Genomic DNA, 22,442 nt, shown 5'->3' on the forward strand with positions numbered 1-22,442 from the left:
CCAAAATGCCATTATCTTTGATGCAGTCTTGTGTTGGCAGACGTATTAGTGTTGATTACATTGTAATTCTTTGAGTGTTTCCATGGAGATGTGACCCACCCAACTGTAGGTGATAACTCTGATTAGATAATTTCCATGGAGGTGTGGCCCTGCCCAATCAGTGTGGGCCTTGATTAGTTTACTAGAGCACTATATAAGCTCAGACAGAAGGAGCGAGCTTGCTACAGCCAAGAGGGACACTTTGAAGAATGCACAGGAACTGAGAGAGGAGCTTCAGCTTACAGAGCAACATTTTGGAGATGGCCTTTGAAAGCAGACTCTTGCTCCGGAGAAGCTAAGAGGGGACAAATGCCCCAAGAGCAACTAAGAATGACATTTTTGAGCAACTAAGAGTGACATTTTTGAGCCTAGGGAGGAACATCCTGGGAGAAAGCCATTTTGAAACCAGAACTTGGTGCAGTTGCCAGCCATGTGCCTTTCCAGCTAACAGAGGTTTTCTGGACGCCATTGGCCATCCTCCAGTGAAGTTACCCAATTGTTGAAGACTTACCTTGGACACTTTGTGGCCTTAAGGCTGTAACTTTGTAACCAAATAAACCCCCTTTACAAAAGCCGATCCATTTCTGCTGTTTTGTGAAAAGGCAGCATTAACAAACTCATCTTCTTTGGAACCATGTGCTATCTTATGCCTCATTACCACGTTAACTATGTGTGGTGTAATATTCTGTCTCTGTCAACTCCTGTGTAAGTATTATGATGCAATACTGTGGTTTATTTTCTTGATTGCCAGTTTTGATGCTCTACTATGTCTGCACCAGCTCTCTCACTACCGTGTATGATCCTGAACAAACTGTGTCAGTCAAATCCTTTATGATCCTTTATGAGGCTACAGTATGTCTCATCATCTCCTTTAAGGCTCATTGTGATATTACACTATTTGCCTATTATCCCTGATAAACTTATTTAGAATGCTGCATTATATCAGCATAATCTCCCTGATGATCATATATGCCACTATGCTGCTACTCTGTCACATCATTTAATCAAAGATGATAATCTGATTCTACCCTATATCTGTATCATCTCTGAAAGTGCTTATGACTCTAAAGATGTGCGTTACCTTTCTGAATCTGTGTATGATTATACTATGCCTCATCCCATGATAAAATGTATGATGCTATACTATGACTGTCAACTCCTTGAGAATCATATTTGTTGCTATACTATGTGTTATCTCCCTGACCACCATGCATGACACTGCACTATGTATGTATCTTCTCCCTGATGACCATGTATGACAGACATTTCCACATATCTGCATCTCCTCATTTCTTTGATAATCATGAATAATGTTATATGATGCCTGCATCATCTCTTTGATAACTGTATGTGGTGCTACATGTTGACCATATTTCTTACTATCATTATGCTATAGTATGTATGCATCATAAACTTGACAACAGTGGATGGCACTATAATATATATCTGCCTCTTCTACTCAGTAACCACATATGATGCTGCACTATGTTTCCTAAATCTCCTTGAAAAGCATATGTTATGTATCTGCATTATCACTTTGATAACCACGTATAATGTGTCATCTCCTTGGAAACTGTGCTTGATGTTACACCATGTGTGCTTCCTCCTCATGAAGACTGTATGATACTATATTGTATCTATGTCATCTCTTGGATTACCATGTGTGATACTGCATTGTGTCTGCCTCATCTCCCTAATGATCATGTTTGAGGATACACAATGTTTACCTCACTCCCTAATGACCATGTAATACGGATATTACAACAGATTCATCTTCTGATGAATTGTCAACTTGAAAACCATATTGGTTGCTATACCTTGTCAGTATCATCCCCTTAATGACCCCTTATGACACTATAGAATGTTTATGTGATCTCTTTGATGATAGTGTATTACACTACACAATATCTGTACCATCTCCTGACCACCAAGCAATATACCAAACTATGTATGTGTCATCTACCTGACAACAGCTATACTATGTCTGCATTATCTTTTTCGTGTCCACATGTGATACAGCATTTCATCTGCCTAATCTCTCGAAGTATGCCTATGATGTTACGTTATGTATGTGTCATCTTTTGGACAATGATGTGTGATATTATCCATTGCTGCATTATATCTTTGATAACCATGTATAATGACATAATATGCACATAAGCTTTGATGTTGTTATACTTTGTATCATCACCTCAATATCCAGGTATGACTCTGTAATATGGCTTACCTCCCTAAAGTCCATTTATGATGCTTGTCTATATCTTCCTCATATATTTGACAACCACACACTACATGTTATGTCTGTGTCATTTTCTTGAGGATGATGTATGAAATTATGCAATGTGTGCACCATCTCTCTGATTACCATGTTTGATACTACTTTACGTGTGCATTGTCTCCCTGATGGCAACATATAATGCTTTGTATTATGTCTATATCATCTTCTTGACAACCATGTATAATGCTACACTGTGTCTGCATAATCCCATTTATGGCCATATAACATGACATACTATGTCTTTGCTATTTCTTTGACAATCCCATACAATGCTATGCTATGTCTGTGTTACCTTCATATCCTCATTTGATGTATTTGATGTCTATGTCATCTCTCTGATCAGCATGTATGATGCTACACTGTCTTCACCATATCTTTAACAACCACATGTGATACTATACTATATTTGTGTCATCTCCTTGACAACCATGTATAATACCATACTATGTCAATTCTTTCTCTTCAGATCCATGTGTGCTTCTATAATGTGTTATCTTCTTGATAACCACATATGATGCTATACTATGTTTGCATCATCCCTTTGACAACTACTTAAGAAGATATACTATATCTGCCTCATTTGCTTGACAACCAGCTATGATGCTATACTATTTTTGCATCATCTACTTGATAAGCACATATATTTTATCCCTTTCACATTTTGGCTTTCCCCATCATGATTTCAGTATATTGTGGGTTAGCATAAAGAAATTAAATGGGAATTTGGGAGGTGTTTTGTGGGACCAGAGACAACACATGAAGGACAAAAAATGACACACAGAGGCTGGAAATGTGCAGAATTGTTATTTAAAAGGCATTCCGGTAGACTCTGGCATCATACAAGAAAAGCTTAAGTCCTTATATGATACCTTAAAGGTAAATGAAGGTGAAGGATCTACCCTATGGATTTTCAGGCTAGCAAAGTCTGGTTCAAAAAATTTAAATAAAAGTTTAGACTGTGCAATATAAAAGTAGTTGGAGAGGCAGCATTTGCTGATCAAGAGGCAACTGGAAAGTTACCTGAAACCCTGAAAAAGAAAAATTTTTATGGATTTTCCAGATTGTGGGGGCACCATGCCCCTAATCCCTGTGATGTGGAAGGAATAACTATAATACTATACAATGTCCTTGTCATCTACTTGACATCACAGTGTGATGTCACCATCACATCCTTGACAAATGCTTGTGATGGCATATGATTTCTACATCATCTCCTTAATATATAGGTATGTTTCTTTACTACATGGTGGTTTGGAACTGTATGTACCCTAGAAAAATATCTTCTTAAAGTTAATCCATTCCTGTGTGTGTAAACCCATTTTAAGTAAGACCATTTGTGAGGCTATTTCAGTTAAGGTGTGACCCACCTCAGTCAGGATGGAGTCCTTTATAAACAGAATGAAATTCAGACTGTGAGAGAGAAAGCCACAGATGCAAGAAACTGAAATCAAAGAAACCCAGAAGAGAAGGGAAAGACCAGCAGATGCTGCTATGTTCCTTGACATGTGACACAGGAGCGAAGGATCACTGGTAGCTGGCCTTTGGGAAGAAAGCATCACCTTGATGACACCTTTATTTGGACATTTTCCTGACCTCAAAACCATGAATTAATAAATTCCATTGTTTAACCTGATTCATTTCATGGTATTTTCATAGGAAACTAAAACAGATTTTGGTACCAGGAAAGCGAGATGCTGCTATTGCAAATACCAAAAATGTGGAAACAGCTTTGGAACTCGGTAATGGGTAGAGCTGGAAGAATTGTGAGGAACTTGATAGAAAAGGCCTAGATTGCTTTGACGAGACTGTTGGTAGAAATATGGATGCTAAAGGTCCTTCTGATGAGGACTGTGCCAGTTTGAATGTATTATGTCCCCCCAAACGCCATTATCTTTGATGTAATCTTGTGTAGGCAGACTATCAGTGTTAATTAGATTGTAGTTCTTTGAGTGCTTCCATGGAGATGCACCCCACCCAACTGTGGGTGATGACTCTGATTGGATAATTTCCATGGAGGTGTTGGCACACCCATTGGGTGGGTCTGAATTAAATTACTGGTGCACTATATAAGATCAGACAGAAGGAGCGAGGTAGCTACAGCCAAGAGGGACCCTTTGAAGAAAGCACAGGAGCTGCAGATGAGAGACAGTTTGAAAACAGCCATTGAAAGCAGACTGTTGCTCCGGAGAAGCTGAGAGAGGACAAATATCCCAAATGCAACTAAGAGTGACATTTTTGAGGAACTGCAGCCTACAGAGGAATGTTCTGGGAGAAAGCCATTTTGAAACCAAAACTTTGGAGCAGATGCCAGCCACGTGCCTTCCCAACTAACAGAGGTTTTCTGGACACCATTGGCCATCCTCCAGTGAAGGTACCCAATCGCAGATGTGTTACCTTGGAAACTTTATGGCCTTAAGACTGTAACTGTGTAACCAAATAACCCCCCTTTTATAAAAGCCAGTCCATCTCTGGTGTTTTTCATTCTGGCAACTTTACCAAACTAGAACAGATTTCGGTGCCAGGAGTAAGATGCTGGTGCTGCTGAGTTTGCAAATACCAAACATGTTGGAACGGCTTTTTAAATGGGTAAGGGGAATATTCTGGAAGAATTGTGAGGGGCTTGATAGAAAAGGCCTAAACTGCTTTGAAGAGATTGTTTGTGGAAATATGGACTCTAAAGATACCTCTGATGAGGCCTTGAACAGAAATGATGAATGTGTTATTGTGAACTGGAAGAAAGGTGATCCTTGTTTTAAAGGGGCAGAGAATTTGGCAAAATTGAGTCCTGGTGTCAGATGCAAGGAAGAATTTGAAAGCGACATCCTGGAATACTTAGCTGAGGAGATGTCCAATTCATAGATGACCTTTGTACCTTCAAATCTAATGGAGTGTGCCCTGCAGGGTTTCAGAATTGTTTGGACCCGTGACCCTTGTTTTCTTTCCAATTTCTCCCTATGAGAATGGGAATGTTTATCCTATGCCTGTCCCTCCATTGTGTATCAGAAGCAGATAACTTGTTCTCTAGGTTTCACAGGCCCACAGATGGAGGGGAATTGTGCCCCAGGACAGACCATACCCATAACCAATTTTGATGACTTTGTACTTAGTATTGATTTTGAAATGACTCAAGGCTTTTGGGATGTTGTGATGGGATTAATGTATTTTGAATGTAGAAAGAACATGTCTTTTTGAGGTGGAGAGGGTGGAATGTGGTGGTTTGGAACAGTATTTTCCCTTGAAAAACATGTTCTTAAGTTAATCCATTCCTGTGGGTGTGAACCCATTTTAAGTTAAGACCTTTTGTAAGTAGGACCCTTTGGTGAGGCTCTTTCAGTTAAAGTATGATCCGCCTCAGTCAGGGTGGGTCTTAATCCTATTACTGAAGTTTTTATAAGAGAATGAAATTCAGACCAAGAGGAAGAGAAGGGAGAGACTCTTAGACACTGTGTATGCCTTGCTCATGTGACAGAGGAGCCATGAATTGCCAGTAGCCTGGCAATTTCTTCCCAGGAAGAAAGCATCGCCTTGATGATGCCTTGATTTGGACATTTTCTTGGCCTCAAAGCTGTGAGCAAATAAATTGCCATTGTTTATCCCAACCCATTTTATGATACTTGCTTCATGCAGTCTTGGAAACTAATATACCACGGTCCATTTGTGTTATCTTCTAGACAACAATTTGGAGTGCTGTACTATTTTGCATGATTTCTTAAACAACCACTTGTAATATAATATGTGTCTTATTCACAATGGCTAATATGATGCTGCACTGTATCTATGTCATCTCTTGATGTCCACATATGTCATTACAACTATGTTTGTCATCTCCCTATAGATAACATGATGCTATACTATTTCTCCATCATATTCTTGATGACCATGTAAGAAACTATACTATAAGTTATTTCTTTGATAACCATGTATGATGCTTTGCTATGTCCATGCCATATCTTGATAGCCATGTATCATGGTATACTATGTCTGCTTCACCACATTGATATGCATGTATTATTCTGTACTATCAGTTATCTCCATGACTCCCATGTAAGACAGTATGCAATGTTTGCATCATCTTCCTGATGACTACCTTTTTCTGTGCTAACTCTGTCACCACATGACACTACATATGTGTTGTCTTCTCCAAGACCACATATGAAGTTACACTATGTTAATCTCATCTCCCTGACAATTATGTATGATGATACTCTATGTGTGTGCCATATTCTTGACAATACTTTGTGTTGATCATCATAACTATGTATAGTGCTTTACTATACATCACCTCCTTGATAACCACTTATCATGCTACCCTGTCTATATCATCTCATGTCTATATCTATCAACCACATATAATGACATACTATGTCTGCATCATATCCTTAATGACCATATATGATGCTGTACTATGTCTATGTCATCGCCTTGTCAACTACCTATGATGATACACTATGTTGTTGTCATCTCTCTCATATCTCGCACTATACTTTTTGTCATATTCCTATCAGCCATGTATGTCATACTCTTTGCCTTGTTTACTTGAAGAAATTATGTGAAGCTTCACTTTACCTCTGTCATTTTCCTGAGGATCATGCAAGATGCTACACTAAGATGTGCCGTCTCCTTGCCAACCTCATGCTGTACTACAGTAGATCTGCATCATCTTCTTGACATGACATATGATGCTATGCTTTGACGAGGTGATCTCCTTCATAACCATATGTAATGCTATCCTTTGTGTCATCTTTTTGCTAAATAGGGACCATGCTAAATTATATCAGCATCATCTCAATGAAAAACATTTGTGATCTGATCCTGTTTTCATAATTTTCTTTATAGTCAATTATGATATTTTAGTATGGTTAATCTCCCTGCTGACAATGTATATACTACACTATGTCTGTATTGTATTCTTGACAAGCAGGTATGAAAATATACAATGTCTGTGTCATCTCTCTGACATCATGTCTGAAAGTGGACAGTGTCTCCTTCATCTCCTTGATGACCACATATAACTCTATGCCAAGTCTATGTCATTGCCTGACTCTAAAGGATACTTCACTATGCCTGTGTCATCTCTGTGATGACCACATATTATACTATCTAATGTGAATGCCATCTCTCTTACAAATATATATGATGCTATTGCTATGTTTGTGCCACTTACATGTATGGTGCTACCCTTTGTCTTTTTCATCTCTTGACAACCACACATGATGTTATACTATGTCTGCATTATCTTGTTGATGCCTTTTTACAATGTACACTATGTCTACATCATTACCGTGACTAACAAGTGTGACCCTACACTAGATCCAGGTCATTTTGTTGATGATCACATATGATGCTTCACTATGCTTTATTTTCTTGACAGCCATGTATAACCCTATACTAGGTCTGTGTCATCTCCTTGATAAACTTGTATGATGCTCTACTATGAGTCACCTCCTTGATAACCACTTATGATGTTGTATTATATCTGTGTCATATCTTTGACAATCACCTGCGATAGTGTACTATGTCTGCATCGTTACTTTGTTATCAATGTATAATACTATATTATGCCTGTTATCTCCTTGATGACCATGTACCACACTATAGCATGTCTGTCTCTTGACTGTGTATGATACTACATTATATACGTCATCTCCCTGATTACCCTTTTGATTGACATTATGTCTAATATTTCTGACTACTGTGACTCCATCCTATGTCTGCTTCTTCTTCTTGTGACCATGTATGAAGCTGCACTATTCATCATGTCCTTGAGAATCACACATGAGGGTACACTATGTCTATGTCATCTCCTTGATGATCAGGTATGATGCTATACTATGTCCATGTCATCTCTTTTCTAGTAATATATGATGCTGTACTGTCATGGGTTGAATAGTGAGCCCTCAAAAGATATATCCACCAGCAACCTCAAAATGTGGGATTATTTGGAATAAGGGTCTTTGTCAGTGTAACTAAGGTAAGGATCTCAAGATAAGATTATCTGGGATTATCTGGCTGTTCCCTAAATCCAATGATGTGTGTCATTATAAGAGAGAGAAAAGGAGAAACACTAGAGACACCTGGGAGAAGGCCTTGTGAAGATGGAGATAGATATTAGAGTTATGCAGCCAAAAGCCAAGCACTGTTGGAGCCACCAGAAGTGGAAGAGGCAAGGAAGGATTGTCCCTTAAATCCTTCAGAGGGAGCATAGCCCTGTGGACACCATGATTTTAGACTTCTGGCTCCAGAAATGTGAGACAATAAGTTTCTGTTGTTTTAAGTCACCTAGTTTATGGTAGTTTGTTACAACAGCCCTAGGAAATGCATACATATCCTGTGCATCCTTTCCCTGATAACCATATATGATATTATGTGCTATGGGTCATATCCATGATGAACACAAATGATGCTACCCTTTTCCTGCATCATTTCCCAAGGACCACATTTGATCCTAAAATATGCCTGCATCTTCTCTCTGACAACCACTTCTGATGCTGCATTATGTCTGTTTCATTCCCCTAATAAGCAGTTGTGATTCTACATCATGTCTTCAGGAACTTCTTGGCAGTCACTTGAGAAACCCAGGTGAAAACAGAATACTTTTCCAGGCATGATTCGTTCTTGGTGTGTCTATATTAGTGCTTTTTAACTAACTTGCTTGCACTAGTCATAAATCCTTTGTGCTTATAATCCATTATAGAACTTTGCTAGTGATTATTTAGTTATGCAGTCTTTATTTCTTCCTTGTCTCCTTTTTCCAAAATTGCATTTGCATGCTTGCTCTCTTACTCACTAGGGCTTTTCAAAGGTGATTCTTAGATCATACCTATGAGTTCTTTTCATGTCCTGGAATGCAAAACCACTGGGTCTGGAGAATTTTATTTTTCAAAGTAACTGTTTACTTTCTCATCTTCTCACAGATCTTGGCTTTTAAAAGCCATCCCTTATCTGAAATTAATCCACCCTTTTCATTTTGAATATCATTTTCATTGATAGAAAAAAATCTGACAAATATGTATCAGTATCTACTATATGCCACGAATTGTTTTTGGAACATGGGATAAATCAGTGAACAGAAATAGACAGAAATCCCTGCCCTTGTGGGAGCTTTATTATGGAGAAGGAGACAGATAATAAATAATACCATACATGTAGATTGTATAGGATATTCGAAGTTATCAGTACTATGGGGGAGAAGCTTGGAGGACTAGGGGATCAGGATGCTGAAGGATGGGTGAGAATGAAATATGAGCTCAATTCTTCCAGTTTTGTTTTCTCTGTTATCTATTTTCTCTTAGTGCAGTTCTGTTCTTTTCTTGCTCAAAGAAACATCACCTCAAAAAGTCGTTTTTTAAAAGCATGTTTTGTAAATATCTTTTCATTCTGTGCTTCAAGCTTCCTAAGTAACCTTGATGGCTAGAACATTTTTTAAATTGATCTCTAGTCTTTGCTCTTCATTTCATTCTTAAAAAATTATCTTATCCAACAGAGTTAGTTACCTGTGCAGTTATTATCTGTTTCTTTATATACATCCCTCTTTTCTTCCTCATTGGAATTATTCTCAAGGCTGAATTGTGTGTGTGTATGTGTGTGTGTGTGTGTGTGTCCTTATTCTTATTGAGCCATATTATTTTATTACAGAGGTTCAGGCATGTTATTTCTGTGTTTTCTGAAGTTTAAAAATATGCTTTTATAAAACCTAAAGTATGGTCTATCAGGATATTATTAACAGACACTTAACACAAGTTGGTTGCTTTCTTTTAAGGCTTTTGAAACATCCAATTAAGTAACAAGTTTTATATTTTTAATCACATTCATCCAAAAATAGCAATTCTCATCATTGTTTCTGATGCCTCCTGAGGTTTGCATTGTCAGAAAGGGAACTAAGAAATTTAAAAGATATTTTGATTTTCTCTGAATGAAAATTAATCAAAATTTCCTCTCCTTGCTAAATTTTACTTGTACATCATTTTATAATTTGCAGTAAGAGAGCATTCTTCATCTGGTAAGGTGAACTGTAACTTTCTGACAATAATTTCACTATTGCTGTTTTTCTTCTATATTTATTTAACTCCTCAATTCCTTAATTCAAAGGAAATGTACATGCTACTTCTTTGATTCAAACACCCATCACCTGTCATCCATCCACCCACCCATCCATCATCCATCCATCAATCATCATCCATCCATCCACCCACCCATCCATTCTTTATCTATTTATTGTCTACTATGTGTCTGGCACTCTTCTAGGCACTGAGGATACAGGCGAGAACATTCTATTCACCCTTTCTATTGAAAAGGGCCTCCTAGCACCTGTGCGTTGCGTAATGGTTGATGCTTCTTTAGAAGGCCTTGCACACACACCCACCTGTAACATAGACTCACCCCTGGTGTGTGTGAGTCCAATCTTGCTGCTCCTTTCATCTCCAGTCTCTTGAAAGTTATTTTGATTCCTTTCCCTCCCTTCAAAAACCATTTTGCTTTCTAGACTTCCGTCTCCCTCTATTCTTTGTGGGATCCAGTATGTTTCCTAATGAGCTCAAGGCTAGAACAGCACTTCTAAAGCCTTGACTCTTTTCAGCCTACTCTCCCAAAGTGGGACCAGCTTGCCTCTAATTGTGGCTGGTTCTCACCTCAGGTAAGAAGGCAAACTTAGTGCAGAGCTTGCAAGTCAGCGAGATAGATCTTTAGATAATTCAAGGTCTGTGGTTCAAAGTTTTGTGTCTCAGATATATTCTGATATACAGAAACTTATATAAAATTTCTCCCACCCCTCTCAAAAAGGAACTGGAAGGGTTTTCAGTGCAGCCACAAGAAAGTGCATTACCAAATTGGAAGGCCATGAAGGTGAAATTTCAAAGGTGAGTTGCTTTCTCATTTGGAGAGGGTTAGTAACTTTCAAAAGATAAAGAACATGCTTAATATAATAGAACTATTATGTAACAAATTCCTCGTTGGAACTCAGGCACTAAGGTTTGTTCAATTAGTTCATTCTTTTTAGAAAACAGTTACCTAAAGACTTAATTATTTTTAAGTGTGTCCTCAAACTCAGTATGATAAATTATTTCTGAATCCTAATAAGCATAAAGCAGTATTCTCTTCAGTCATCAGCAAAAGATTTAGTTAGGTGAAAATACTTATTAAAGCAATTTAAGGAGCTTATGAAGTGCTTTCCTGTTTCTAGTAAACACAGAAGTTTGTGTTACACAAAATCATGCTGTGCAGCAAGTATAAAGGATTCCATAAATTAGTTGCAATTTAAGACTTATTTTTCTGGAAATATTTTACACTTAAAGTATGAAAGTGACCATTTTGAAACTCCAAAGGTATAGCTTAGGTTTCTCTATGAACCCTCCCCAAAAGCTTTTTCATAGAGCAGGACCATCCAGTCAGTGATCTGATGTTTAGATGTGCTTTCAAAATATTTTAATGTCAGCTGGGACTAGGTGACTCTCGTCTCCCACTCATCCGGATACCCTGGTCTCATATTTGTGATTAAATTTGCCCCTTCCTGTGAGCTGTCAGTTCCCTGGTTTCAGGTATCTGAACCTCTGTTCAGCCCCCCAGCTGCCCCGTGCTGCGTCCTCACCCGTCCTGCCTCTGCCCTCAGTGCTGGTGGCCGTTGCCCTGTGTGGCCTGTCAGTGCTGGTCTCCGGGGCGGTGGCAACTCTTCCCAGGCTGGGAGGCAGGAAGGGGGACGGGGAGGGGTGATGTCAGAGACCCACTGAGGAGAAAGCCCAGGTCATGCTCCTGAGTGTCTGGCCAGCTAGCTATTGACACATCTGATGTATCCCACTAAAAGGTGCACAACTTTTTGCATGGGTGTGAATATAGGGAACTCTCAAACTACATATTAGTTCATTTTATGCTGGTTAATGAATTAACCAGCATACTTTATTGAATTGCCATTTGATAGTGGCACGTCTTTGGGGCACAAAGATTCAACACATAGTTATTGAGAGTGTCCTTTGTGCTAGGACACAGTGGTGAGAAAACGGACGTGGCCTTCATCAAACCTACAGTGGTAGGGGAGGTGACCCAAATCACTGTCTTCTGATGATTTAGAGAGGGATGTACGAATGATGCCCAAAGGAATGGATGATGACAGGTTCCTTTGGCTGCTGCTGAGGTATTTATAGAAAGGGCTGTACTCTGGATAGCGTAGATGGGAAAGTCCACTCTGCAGGCCTTGACATTCACTTATTCTGGGGCACAGATTGAAGAGGGATCTAGACGCTTTTGATTATGGGACGTGCAGTTGCAGGGATGATGTTGGGGTTTGGATATGAAGCAACCCGAGTTGTGTTCTCACCCACACCAGCACCCTGCCTCTTTTTTGTTTGTTTGTTTTACATAGAGAAGGGCACTGGGAGTAATTGGGTGGGGAATCCTCAAGTTATGAGGTTGATTTGGTCTTTATCCTTAGAACTGTGAGGGGGATTAGTAATTAAACTTTTCTGCCTAGATTTTAATTTTCATGTATTGGTCCCATTACAGTTGTTTATCTAGAACAACTAAAATTCAAATTTCACAAAGCCTTACAGGCAGTGGCAGAGCTCACTCCCACAATCCCATCACGAAGGATGGTGTAAGAATAAATTCCAAGATGGGAAGGTGACAAGTGCTTAATAATGCCCCACTGTGTGCTGCTTAAAAATGTATTGGGAATCATCACACAAACCTGGTGCTAGTAAAGTACTGAAAATGCTTTTTCTTTTGCAGATTTCTTTCAACCCCCAAGGAAATCGCCTTCTAACTGGCAGCTCTGACAAAACAGCTAGAATCTGGGATGCACGGACAGGCCAGTGCCTCCAGGTTCTTGAGGGCCACACCGATGAGATCTTCTCATGTGCTTTCAACTACAAGGGCAACATAATCATTACAGGTATGGGAGAAAAAGCGCCACAGAGGCAGTTTTCCTTTCCAGCTGGCTAGTGGAGTTCCCCAGCTGAATATCCAAAGGGGTTCACCCAGCCCCACCCCTTTTTCCAGGCCCCTGGCTCATCTTGGCATGCTGTTCTATTTCCATTATTTAATTTTAGTTGCATCATGGGATTGTGGGAGTGAGCTCTGCCACTGACTGTAAGGCTTTGTGAACTTTGAATTTTAGTTGTTCTAGATAAAGTGACAATTCAGTAGCCAGCATTTCCCCAGGTGTAGTCCATCCAAGTGTGGTTTATTATTCAGTTGTTGTCAATAAGTGTTAGTGACTGAAATAAATCAGGACCAGAGCTCTCTGCAGCTGGTTTTATAGCCCATTTGAGATTTATTCTTTGACCTAAGTTGTTTTCTCCTTGGATGTCCTCTGCTAATGCACTAATATCCAGGGGAGAGGAAATGTATTGAGTCTTTTTCAACCATTCAGCCAATTACTGTGGATCAATATTAACAACATTTTATGAGAATTGGTTTGAGAGCAGGTTAATTTAGATTGTGAGAAGGGGAGGAAAATGACAAAAATATTGTACAATACAAATGTGGCACTTATGAGAAGGCCTTGGTGGGGCTTTGATGTTACAATTGGTGTAGTAGGGCTGCCGCAGGAGGGCATAGAAGACTGAATCTGCCTACTTCTCAGTGATTCTCACTATGCTTAGTAAATTTAAAAATTGCTGAACTAGTCTGATACGTTAAATACCATATTGCTCGGTACATCCCCAAGGTTGGCTTTATATGTTGGCCAATTAGATGGCTTCTTAGTCATATGATTTCAGGAGTGCTGAGAATAATTTCCCCCCTTTTGTCCTAAAATCTCTCCCCTTTCTGCCTAATTATGGATAAATTCTAAAATCAGATTTTCCACATGTTACTGAAATGTAGAAATTAAATATCTCCCATTTTGGGTGATTCACTTGTCAGGAGGCAAAACCTTCCACTTTGGAACATTTCAGAATGTTGATAGACTTTTCTCATCAGGAGCCATAATGAAATTTGTGTCTTCTCCGCCCTTCCTACTACCGTGGCAGACTCTCTTACATCTTCTAAGGCAGTCTCAATGCACACCTCTAGGGGGCACCACTCACATTCTGTCTACGGAAATGACAAGCCTGAAGTGGTTTACACTACCACAGTAAACCATACACCTTGTCGTGGGCACATGGATCAAATCCTTTCCCATGACAAGGAAGGATGTAGAGGCTGTGCTAGAGGGCACATGATGCTACTGCAGGGAGCTGCTGCCAAATAGGGAAAAATGAAGATGCTCCTGCTTTGTAGAAGACCAGCCTCTCCTAGTCCGTGTGTTTCATGTTCATTGTGCTGCAGGAAATCTTCCCTCAACCAGTTTTCACGAAGAGCTTGGGGAGTTTAGAAAAGGAATGTTAATTGTCTGTACCTTGTTTTAGGGCTGGCACTTAAATTCCTGTGCTCTTTTAAGATATTATTTATTTAGTGTATCCCAAAGCACCAAAGTGGGAAGTACGGCCCCACTGGACGACACTATTACGATGAGGGCGACACTTCTGTCTTGCCATCAGCAGAGCAGTCACTTTATTTGGATTGATCTGCTTCATTTTCTTGGTGGACTCCAGTGTGATTAACTACATGCATTTTTTAATGGACTGCCTTAGGGTGGGTTTAGAATCACAAACTGGCAGAAAACTGGCTAGCATGGTCTTTCTCTCTCCCAGTCTCTCTCTCTCTCTCTCTCTCTCTTATGTGTGTGTGTGTCTTTTGTTGGGATGTGTAGTTTTCACAGGCTTTTCTAATCCAGATAGCCCTCGTGCTTCCTACACTGATGTCACATGCCTGGCCTCTGAAAGTTGGGGAGCCAGCAGGACAGAGTCTTGCGCCACTCCAGGCTTGTCGTTTCCATAGACGAGACGGAACATGAGCGGTCGCCCTTGGAGGCGTGTATCGAGGCTGCCTTGGAAGATGTAAGGGTGTCTGCCATGGTAGAGAGGAGGGCGGAGAGGATGCAGACTTCACTTTGCCTCCTGATTTGAAAACCTGTTGACATTTTGAAATGTTCCAAAGTGGAAGGTGCTGCCTCCTGACGAGTGAATCACCCAAAGCTGTAGATACTCAAATTCACCATATTTCCACTTGGCAACCATGTTTCAGGGGAGAGCTGAGGGAATAAGTAAAAGGGAATGGGGTTGTTGGGATGGCTCCATTGCCCAATCCAAATCGAATGCCGTGAATCTTGCTGGTGTGAACTTGACCAATTTAAGACTGGCTGAAATCAGGCCAAACAAAACAAAACAAAACAAAAATCACTACTTCAAAAATGCCTGACCTGCTGAGGGGCTACGCAACTAAGTGCCGAAAATCTGGCTCATTTAGCACATTGATAATTGGCAATGACCCAGAAAGAGAAAGAGAAGTGAATAAAATATAGGGAAACAACTTTGTGAAATTTGCTTTATCAGGCAGCAAGGATAATACCTGTAGGATATGGCGATGACTGAAGGAAGTGTTGCTGGTGATGGTGATCAAGACATTGAGCTTCACAGATAACAAGCAAGATATTTTTCTACTCATATGTTTTCTCTGTTTCTACAAATTGGCTATATACACGCTCTCTACCTAGCTTCACAGGGATGACCATTAAAACTGATGAAGTTGTATGGCTTCTTGTATCTTATTTTATGGAATGACAGGATAAAATATGTTTTGGTGGATGTTGCTGGTTATATCAATTTTGTTTATTTTTTAAAAGATATGAAAAGGATCGTGATACTGATAAAGGAAACAGAGTAATTTAACAATGTGTCTTCTAGATTCTACTTTGAAGCCTGTTATGATTTTTGTTGAATAAAGTTTTTGAAGACACTTTTTGAATTGTGCATCTATAATTTATTTGAATTATACATCTTTAATACATGATACATGTGTTTAGAGGAACATATATTTTAGGGATTTGATTAGAAGTTTTATTATTTATTTACTTATTTTGCAATTTGGCATTAATAATGAGAGCTACAATTTTGGGGTAGGAGCTTAACTTTTTCTTCCCTCATGCTTAAGAATATACATCCCCTTCCCCAGAAAATAAAGTTGAATAACTACATTGTATAAGAATGTTTTAAAAATCCAATCAGGGCACACTATAGGAAAAATAAAATGTACCCCATTTAATAGCAAATATATTCTAGATTGACAGTGGGCTGATAAAAGTGTAGGAAGGTTTATCTCTAAGGAAAAATTAAGCAGAATAGACTTTCAGACTACTGAATACAAAAATCTGAAAAGCAGTTGAGGTATCAACCCCCAAGCTGAGCACTGCTGAAATAGAAAGGATTATGTCTTAAAAAGTGCTTTCTAAGTAAAAATGCCAAAATACACATTAAAAATTAATGATGTTAAAAGGTAAAACACAAACTGGAAATGCTGATGCCCAAATCCAGAGCAAAAGCATGCATGAGAATCGTGTAGAATAATTTTTTTCATATATCTGAGCGCTAACTATGTGCCAGATGATGTCCAAACCTCTTACCTAGAGCATCTCATTTAACCCTCTTAGCACCTGTTACAAGGTAGATAATAGTTCCAATTTAAAAATAAGGAAGGTGAGGCTTAGAGAAGTTAAATAGTTTATCCAGGGCCCCCCATGTTAGATGGTAAAGCTGGTTTTAGAACCCAGGGATTCTAGTTCCCTTCCATTATATTCTTAAGTAAACAAGATTTAATTACTGGAGAAGAATATCAGATGTTTCAATGGGACAGTTTGGGGCAAGGACTTCCTCTCAGATCATCTATGGATGTCTAGCTGTCAAGAAGTAAGAAGAAAAAGTGAAATGAAAACTTGAGGGCAGCTGCTGGAAGGAGCAAGTTCAGAAATGGTGAAGCCAATGAGAGCTTGGATTAGTCTGGGGAGACAGCACCAACCTCTTACTGCTTCTTTTACAACTCTGAACAAGAAAAGGACACCGACTCTTTCCCAGCTCTGCGGTGGCTTTGGGGTTGGTGGCAATTCTATTTTGTTACGCTGTTCGGAAGTCAGACGATATATGGTAGTGGAGATCCTACATCTTATAGGCCAATTTAGGTGTAGGCAGCACTTGGCCAGAGACTGGCTTATCCCTTCAGTTTTTGTGTGTTGAGGAAGTCTGTTTTTAAATAATATCTATTAAGGTTTCCATATAGACCAACACACTTAAAAATTGTTTAAATGCTCGGGATTATAAGAAAAGTGGTAATATTTCTGTTTTATTTGCTTGCAAGTAAAAGGCCGTGTTAGGTATGGTGGAAAGTGTGTTGGGTCTGGAGCCAGATTACCTGGGTAAGTATTCTGATTTCAACTCTAAATCACTGGGCAAGTTACCTCCCCACACTGGGTGTCAGTGTCCTTGTCTAGGAAGTGGAGGATAAGGAATAGCTGGCATACAATAAGCGTCGTAGTAAATGTTTGCTATTATTCTTATGATCAATAACTTTGTTTTTCGTATATGAGCATATTTCACATGAAAGAACACCATGTTATCTACTCAGAAATCATCGTTGATATATACAGTTATCTTAGAGAGAATTGTGCAGTTCACTTTTTTTTATTCAGTGAATTAGGCCTAGGGCCTAATTGTTCTTTTAAAGGTTCTGTGTTGAACAGAGGAGCTGTGAAGTGAGGAGCTCATCAGTGTAAATGATTATGGTCCAGTTCATCTACTTCATACATTTAAATTTCATGAAGGAGTCTATGAAATGAGATCATCCTCATAAAACTGAAGTATCTTTTCTAGTAACTCATATCTGAAACTGTAGTAGCCTATGATTTAGAAAATGCCTGATATAAAGGCAAATAAGTAATGTTTTAATACATGTTTGCATTACATTGTCATTTAAAAATACATCAGTCATCTTTCAATTTAGATTACAAGTGAATTTATTATCTTCTGCCTTTCCATTGTTGTTACTCTTCAAACAATTTACCTTTTTGCATCTCCGAAGAGATGAAATTTGAACTGCTAAGACTTAGTAGCTTTAAGACATTCCTTCTCAAACACAAAGCATTGTAAACTGAATCAAAATATCTATAGTCATTTTAGTTATCTTACTAAGATTATTTTATATTTCGTTTAATCCACATCATTGTTATCTCAGTCCAGATGGTTTTGACCACAAGGAACAGAATATATGATTAAAATGAGGCCAGTCCCATTTTCAGTGACATGATTCAGTGACAGGATACTCAAGGGCTGGGATTTGCTGGCTTTGCACGCCACCATCCTTGGCATGTTAGCTCCTATCTTCCTGCTTATCCTTCCTGGTTAAAAGGCGACAGCTACAGCTCTCTGTCTAAATATCTTCCCATCTCTTTAAATCTCTCATTATGTCCAAAAGAGAACTCCTTCCTACCTTTCCTGATCCTGCCATTTGCCCTATATTGTTAGCCCTACTCCTGCTAATAACGATGGAATCATCTTTCACCTTTTTCTCTTTATTTCCTCTACCTAGCCACCCAATCATAAACACTTTTATCAATTAAAAAATAGATCCTTATGATCCAATCTTATTGCTATTTCATTCATCTATAATCACCCTAGCAATAGAAACAGCAATCTTCTAGTTAATTCCCCAGCCTTTCTTCTGCTCTATCAGATTCTTTCTTTCTAAATGAAACAGAAAAAAAATCTTCAAATATTTATATATCATTTTAGAGTTTATAAGACTTTTGCTATAAATTGGTTCATTTAAAAACCGCATAAAGTAGGGGTTATTATAAGAATTGATAACCCATGTTTAGGAGAGGGTGGGTGGCTTGTTCAAGATAGTCTGGCCAGTAGGTGGCAGAACATGGACTCAAACCCAGGAAGTCTGTAACCTACGAATGGTTGAAAGAAGTTTGCAGTCAATGGTGACATGTTGCCCATGAGTTTTATGTGATTAGTATGTGTTTTATGTACTGGCCTTTATGTTCCTATTTTTCTAATCATCTGGATTTCTCTCAAATCTCATGAATAAATAACTTTTAAAAAGAAAACATTATGAAGCATGGTATTTTATTTTCACATTAATATGAATTTGAACTTTGGATCTTTATTAAATGTACAAATTATTTAGTAACCGATTCCCAATTCCTTGTGGCCCAGTGACCCTGAATCCACTCTTCTAGCAATTATATTGTAACAGATTAGAAATGTTTCTTCCAAACATTACAGATACTAAATGAACAATGAAAAGTAATAGCTTTTGGAAATATAAAAGCACGAAGACTCAGATTCTTGCTATTTAACTTAGAGAATGAAAAGGTAGATACAATAGTAATTTAGGTGCTCCATGCAGTTATATAAAGGCCTGTCTTGTAAAAGCAAGTTATTGAGGAGGAGGATCTAAGATGGTGGCATACAGAGGAGTGGAAGCTAGTTAGTCCCCCTGGAACAACTCATAAACAACCAGGAACAACTAGTAAATAATCTGGAATAACTGCGGAGGAACAAAAATGACCATCCACTCATCATACAATGACCTGAATTGCAAGGAATGCCCAAGATTGCAGCATAAAATCTGTAAGTAAAAACTGCGGCTCCAAGCCGGGAGCCCCCTCCCCCCATGGCCTGAGCTGCAAAGCCTTGGGGTGCTAGAGAGAAGCTCTCTCCCAGCAAGTGAATATAGCTCAGCTGAGATCCAACTGGGGTTTTAATTAACAAGCATGGACTGTTCACTATGAGCTACGAATCCCCAACAAGCAAACAGAGGCTTTGCGTGATGACTGACCTTGGAGAGCCAGAGGGTGGCCACGGACTGGTTCTGAAGGGGGATTTCTGTCCCTTTTTTGGCTCAGTGGAGAAAGCCTCAGCCATTTTCAGTTCCCAGCACTCTGACCCAGACAAGGGTGGAAATAGCACAGGCAGAGTCTATTCAAATGCTAATGACCTCTCCCTAGGGGGGTTATCTTCCCTAAGAGGAAAGGGGTCAGGCCTAGCTCTACTACCCACGTTCCATTCAGAACTAGACCCCAGAGCTGGGGGAAAACAGCCACGGGCCACATCTCCTTACACCAGTCTGGAGTTACAGGCTGACAGGCACCACCTGCTGGGCAGAAAGGCACAGTGACCTGAGGACTCACAGGGTGTACCAATTTTCTAAAACACACCCTCAGGGAAACTGGACACTGAATATTTCTTCCTTCTGGGACATGAGCCCATTCTGGTCTGGGAAAACCTGATTGGGGTAATCAAGGAAACCATGCCTAGACAACAGAAAACTACAACCTACACTAAGAAAAATGAAGTTATGGCCCAGTCAAAGGAACACACTTACACTTAACTGAGATCCAGGAATTGAAACAACTAATAATAAGTCAATTCAAAAAGTTTAGAGAAGATATGGCAAAAGAGATGAACCATAAAATGAAAACACTGGGCATACATAGCATAGAAATTGAAAGTTCAAAAACTCAGCTGGCAGAATCTATAGAAATGAAAGTCACAACACAAAAGATGAAAGACACAATGGAAACATACAACAGCAGATCTCAAGAGGCAAAAGAAAACACTCAGGAACTGGAGAACAAAGCACCTGAAAGCCTACACACAAAAGAACAGATAGAGAAAAGAATGGAAAAATATGAACAGCGTCTCTGGGAACTTAAGGACAAAACAAAAAAGCAAGAATATACATGTCATTGGTGTCCCAGAAAGAGAAGAGAAGGGAAAAGGGGCAGAAGCAATAATAGAGGAAATAATTAACAAAAATTCCCCATCTCTTAGGAAAGACATAAAGTTTACAGATCCAAGAAGTGCAGCATACTCCAAACAGAATAGATCTGAATAGGCCTACGCCAAGACACTTAATAATCAGATTATCAAACATCAAAGTTAAAGAATCCTGAAGCAGCAAAGAAAAGCAATCCATCACATACAAATGAAGCTTGATAAGACTATGTGCGGATTTCTCAATAGAAACCATGGAGGCAAGAAGGAAGTGGAGTGATATATTTAAGATACTGAAAGAGAAAAACCACCAACCAAGAATCCTATATCCAGCAAAAGTGTCCTTCAAATATGAGGGAGAGCTTAAAATATTCTCTGACAAACAGACAATGACAGAGTTTGTGAACAAGATACCTGCTCTACAGGAAACACTAAAGGAAGCACTATAGACATATAGGAAAAGACAGGAGTAAGAGGTTTGGAAAACAATTTTGGGAGATAGTAGCACAGCAATGTAAGTACACTGAACAAAGATGACTGTGAGTATGGTTGAAAGAGGAAGGTTGGGACCACGTGAGACACCAGAACAAAAGACAAAGGATAAAGACTGGGACTATGTAATTCAGGGTGCTCAATGATTGTAATAAAAGGTACAAATATGTTTTCACATGAGGTAGAACAAATAAATGTCAACATTGCAAAGTGATAAAAAAAGGGTGGGATTGAGTGGAAAATACAATCAATGCGAACTAGAGACTATGATTTACAGAAACACTGTATTATGCTTCCTTTAATACAACAAAGGTAATATAACAAAGCTAAATGCATAAGGCTGGGGAAGAGGGGAAGGGTATGAGACTACTGGCATTGGTGATGTTGTATGACTATTCTACTTTAGTTTAATACTATCTTTCTTTTGTTGCTTTCTAGTTGTCAAGTTTTGTTGTTTTTTTGTTTGTTTTGTTTTCTGTTTTTGTTTTCTCTCTTTCTCTTTTATTTTTCTTTTGTCTCTCTGCCTTCTTTGACTCATCCTACTTTGTGGAAGAAATGGAGACATTCTAATATAGATAGTGGCGATGGTGCTGAATATGTAAATACGTGACTATACAGGGAACAAATGATTGTTTACTTAGGACAGAATGTATGGCGTGTGAACAAAACCATCTTTAAAAAAAAAATGGGTTGATGATGAAACTTTGAGGGCAATATACTGAGTAAAATAAGCCAGACACGTAAGGACAAATATTGCAGGGTCTCACTGATAGGAACGAACTATAACATGTAAACTCATAGACATGAAATATAAGTTAACAGGATATAGAATGAGTCTAAAGAATGGGGAGCAGTTGTTTATTATGAGCAGAATGTTCAACTAGGGTGAACTTAAATGTTTGGAAATGGACAGGGGTGATGGTAGCATGTTATGAGAATAACAGCGCTGAAAGGTGTGTGAAGGTGGTGGAAACTGTAAGCTCAGAGTCATGTATGTCACCAGAAGAAAAGTTGGAGTTTAAAATATAGGAATGTATAAAACAGTGAAT

At 38.9% G+C, this 22,442-nt stretch overlaps 1 protein-coding gene across 1 annotated transcript in view; it reads left to right on the forward strand.

The window, feature by feature from the left end:
• DAW1 (dynein assembly factor with WD repeats 1) overlaps positions 1 to 16,067 on the forward strand; it is a 64,336-nt gene extending 48,269 nt beyond the window's left edge. Inside the window, exons 11-13 of the mRNA XM_037850437.1 lie at positions 11,096 to 11,172; positions 13,034 to 13,196; positions 15,682 to 16,067. Of these exons, the coding sequence (XP_037706365.1) occupies positions 11,096 to 11,172; positions 13,034 to 13,196; positions 15,682 to 15,716 (275 nt within the window). The 3' untranslated portion in view covers positions 15,717 to 16,067. The remainder of the gene's footprint in view (positions 1 to 11,095; positions 11,173 to 13,033; positions 13,197 to 15,681) is intronic.
• Positions 16,068 to 22,442: the final 6,375 nt, after the last annotated feature.

Source organism: Choloepus didactylus, chromosome 9 (genome assembly GCF_015220235.1).
Source record: "Choloepus didactylus isolate mChoDid1 chromosome 9, mChoDid1.pri, whole genome shotgun sequence".
NCBI classification, from domain to species: Eukaryota; Metazoa; Chordata; class Mammalia; order Pilosa; family Megalonychidae; genus Choloepus; species Choloepus didactylus.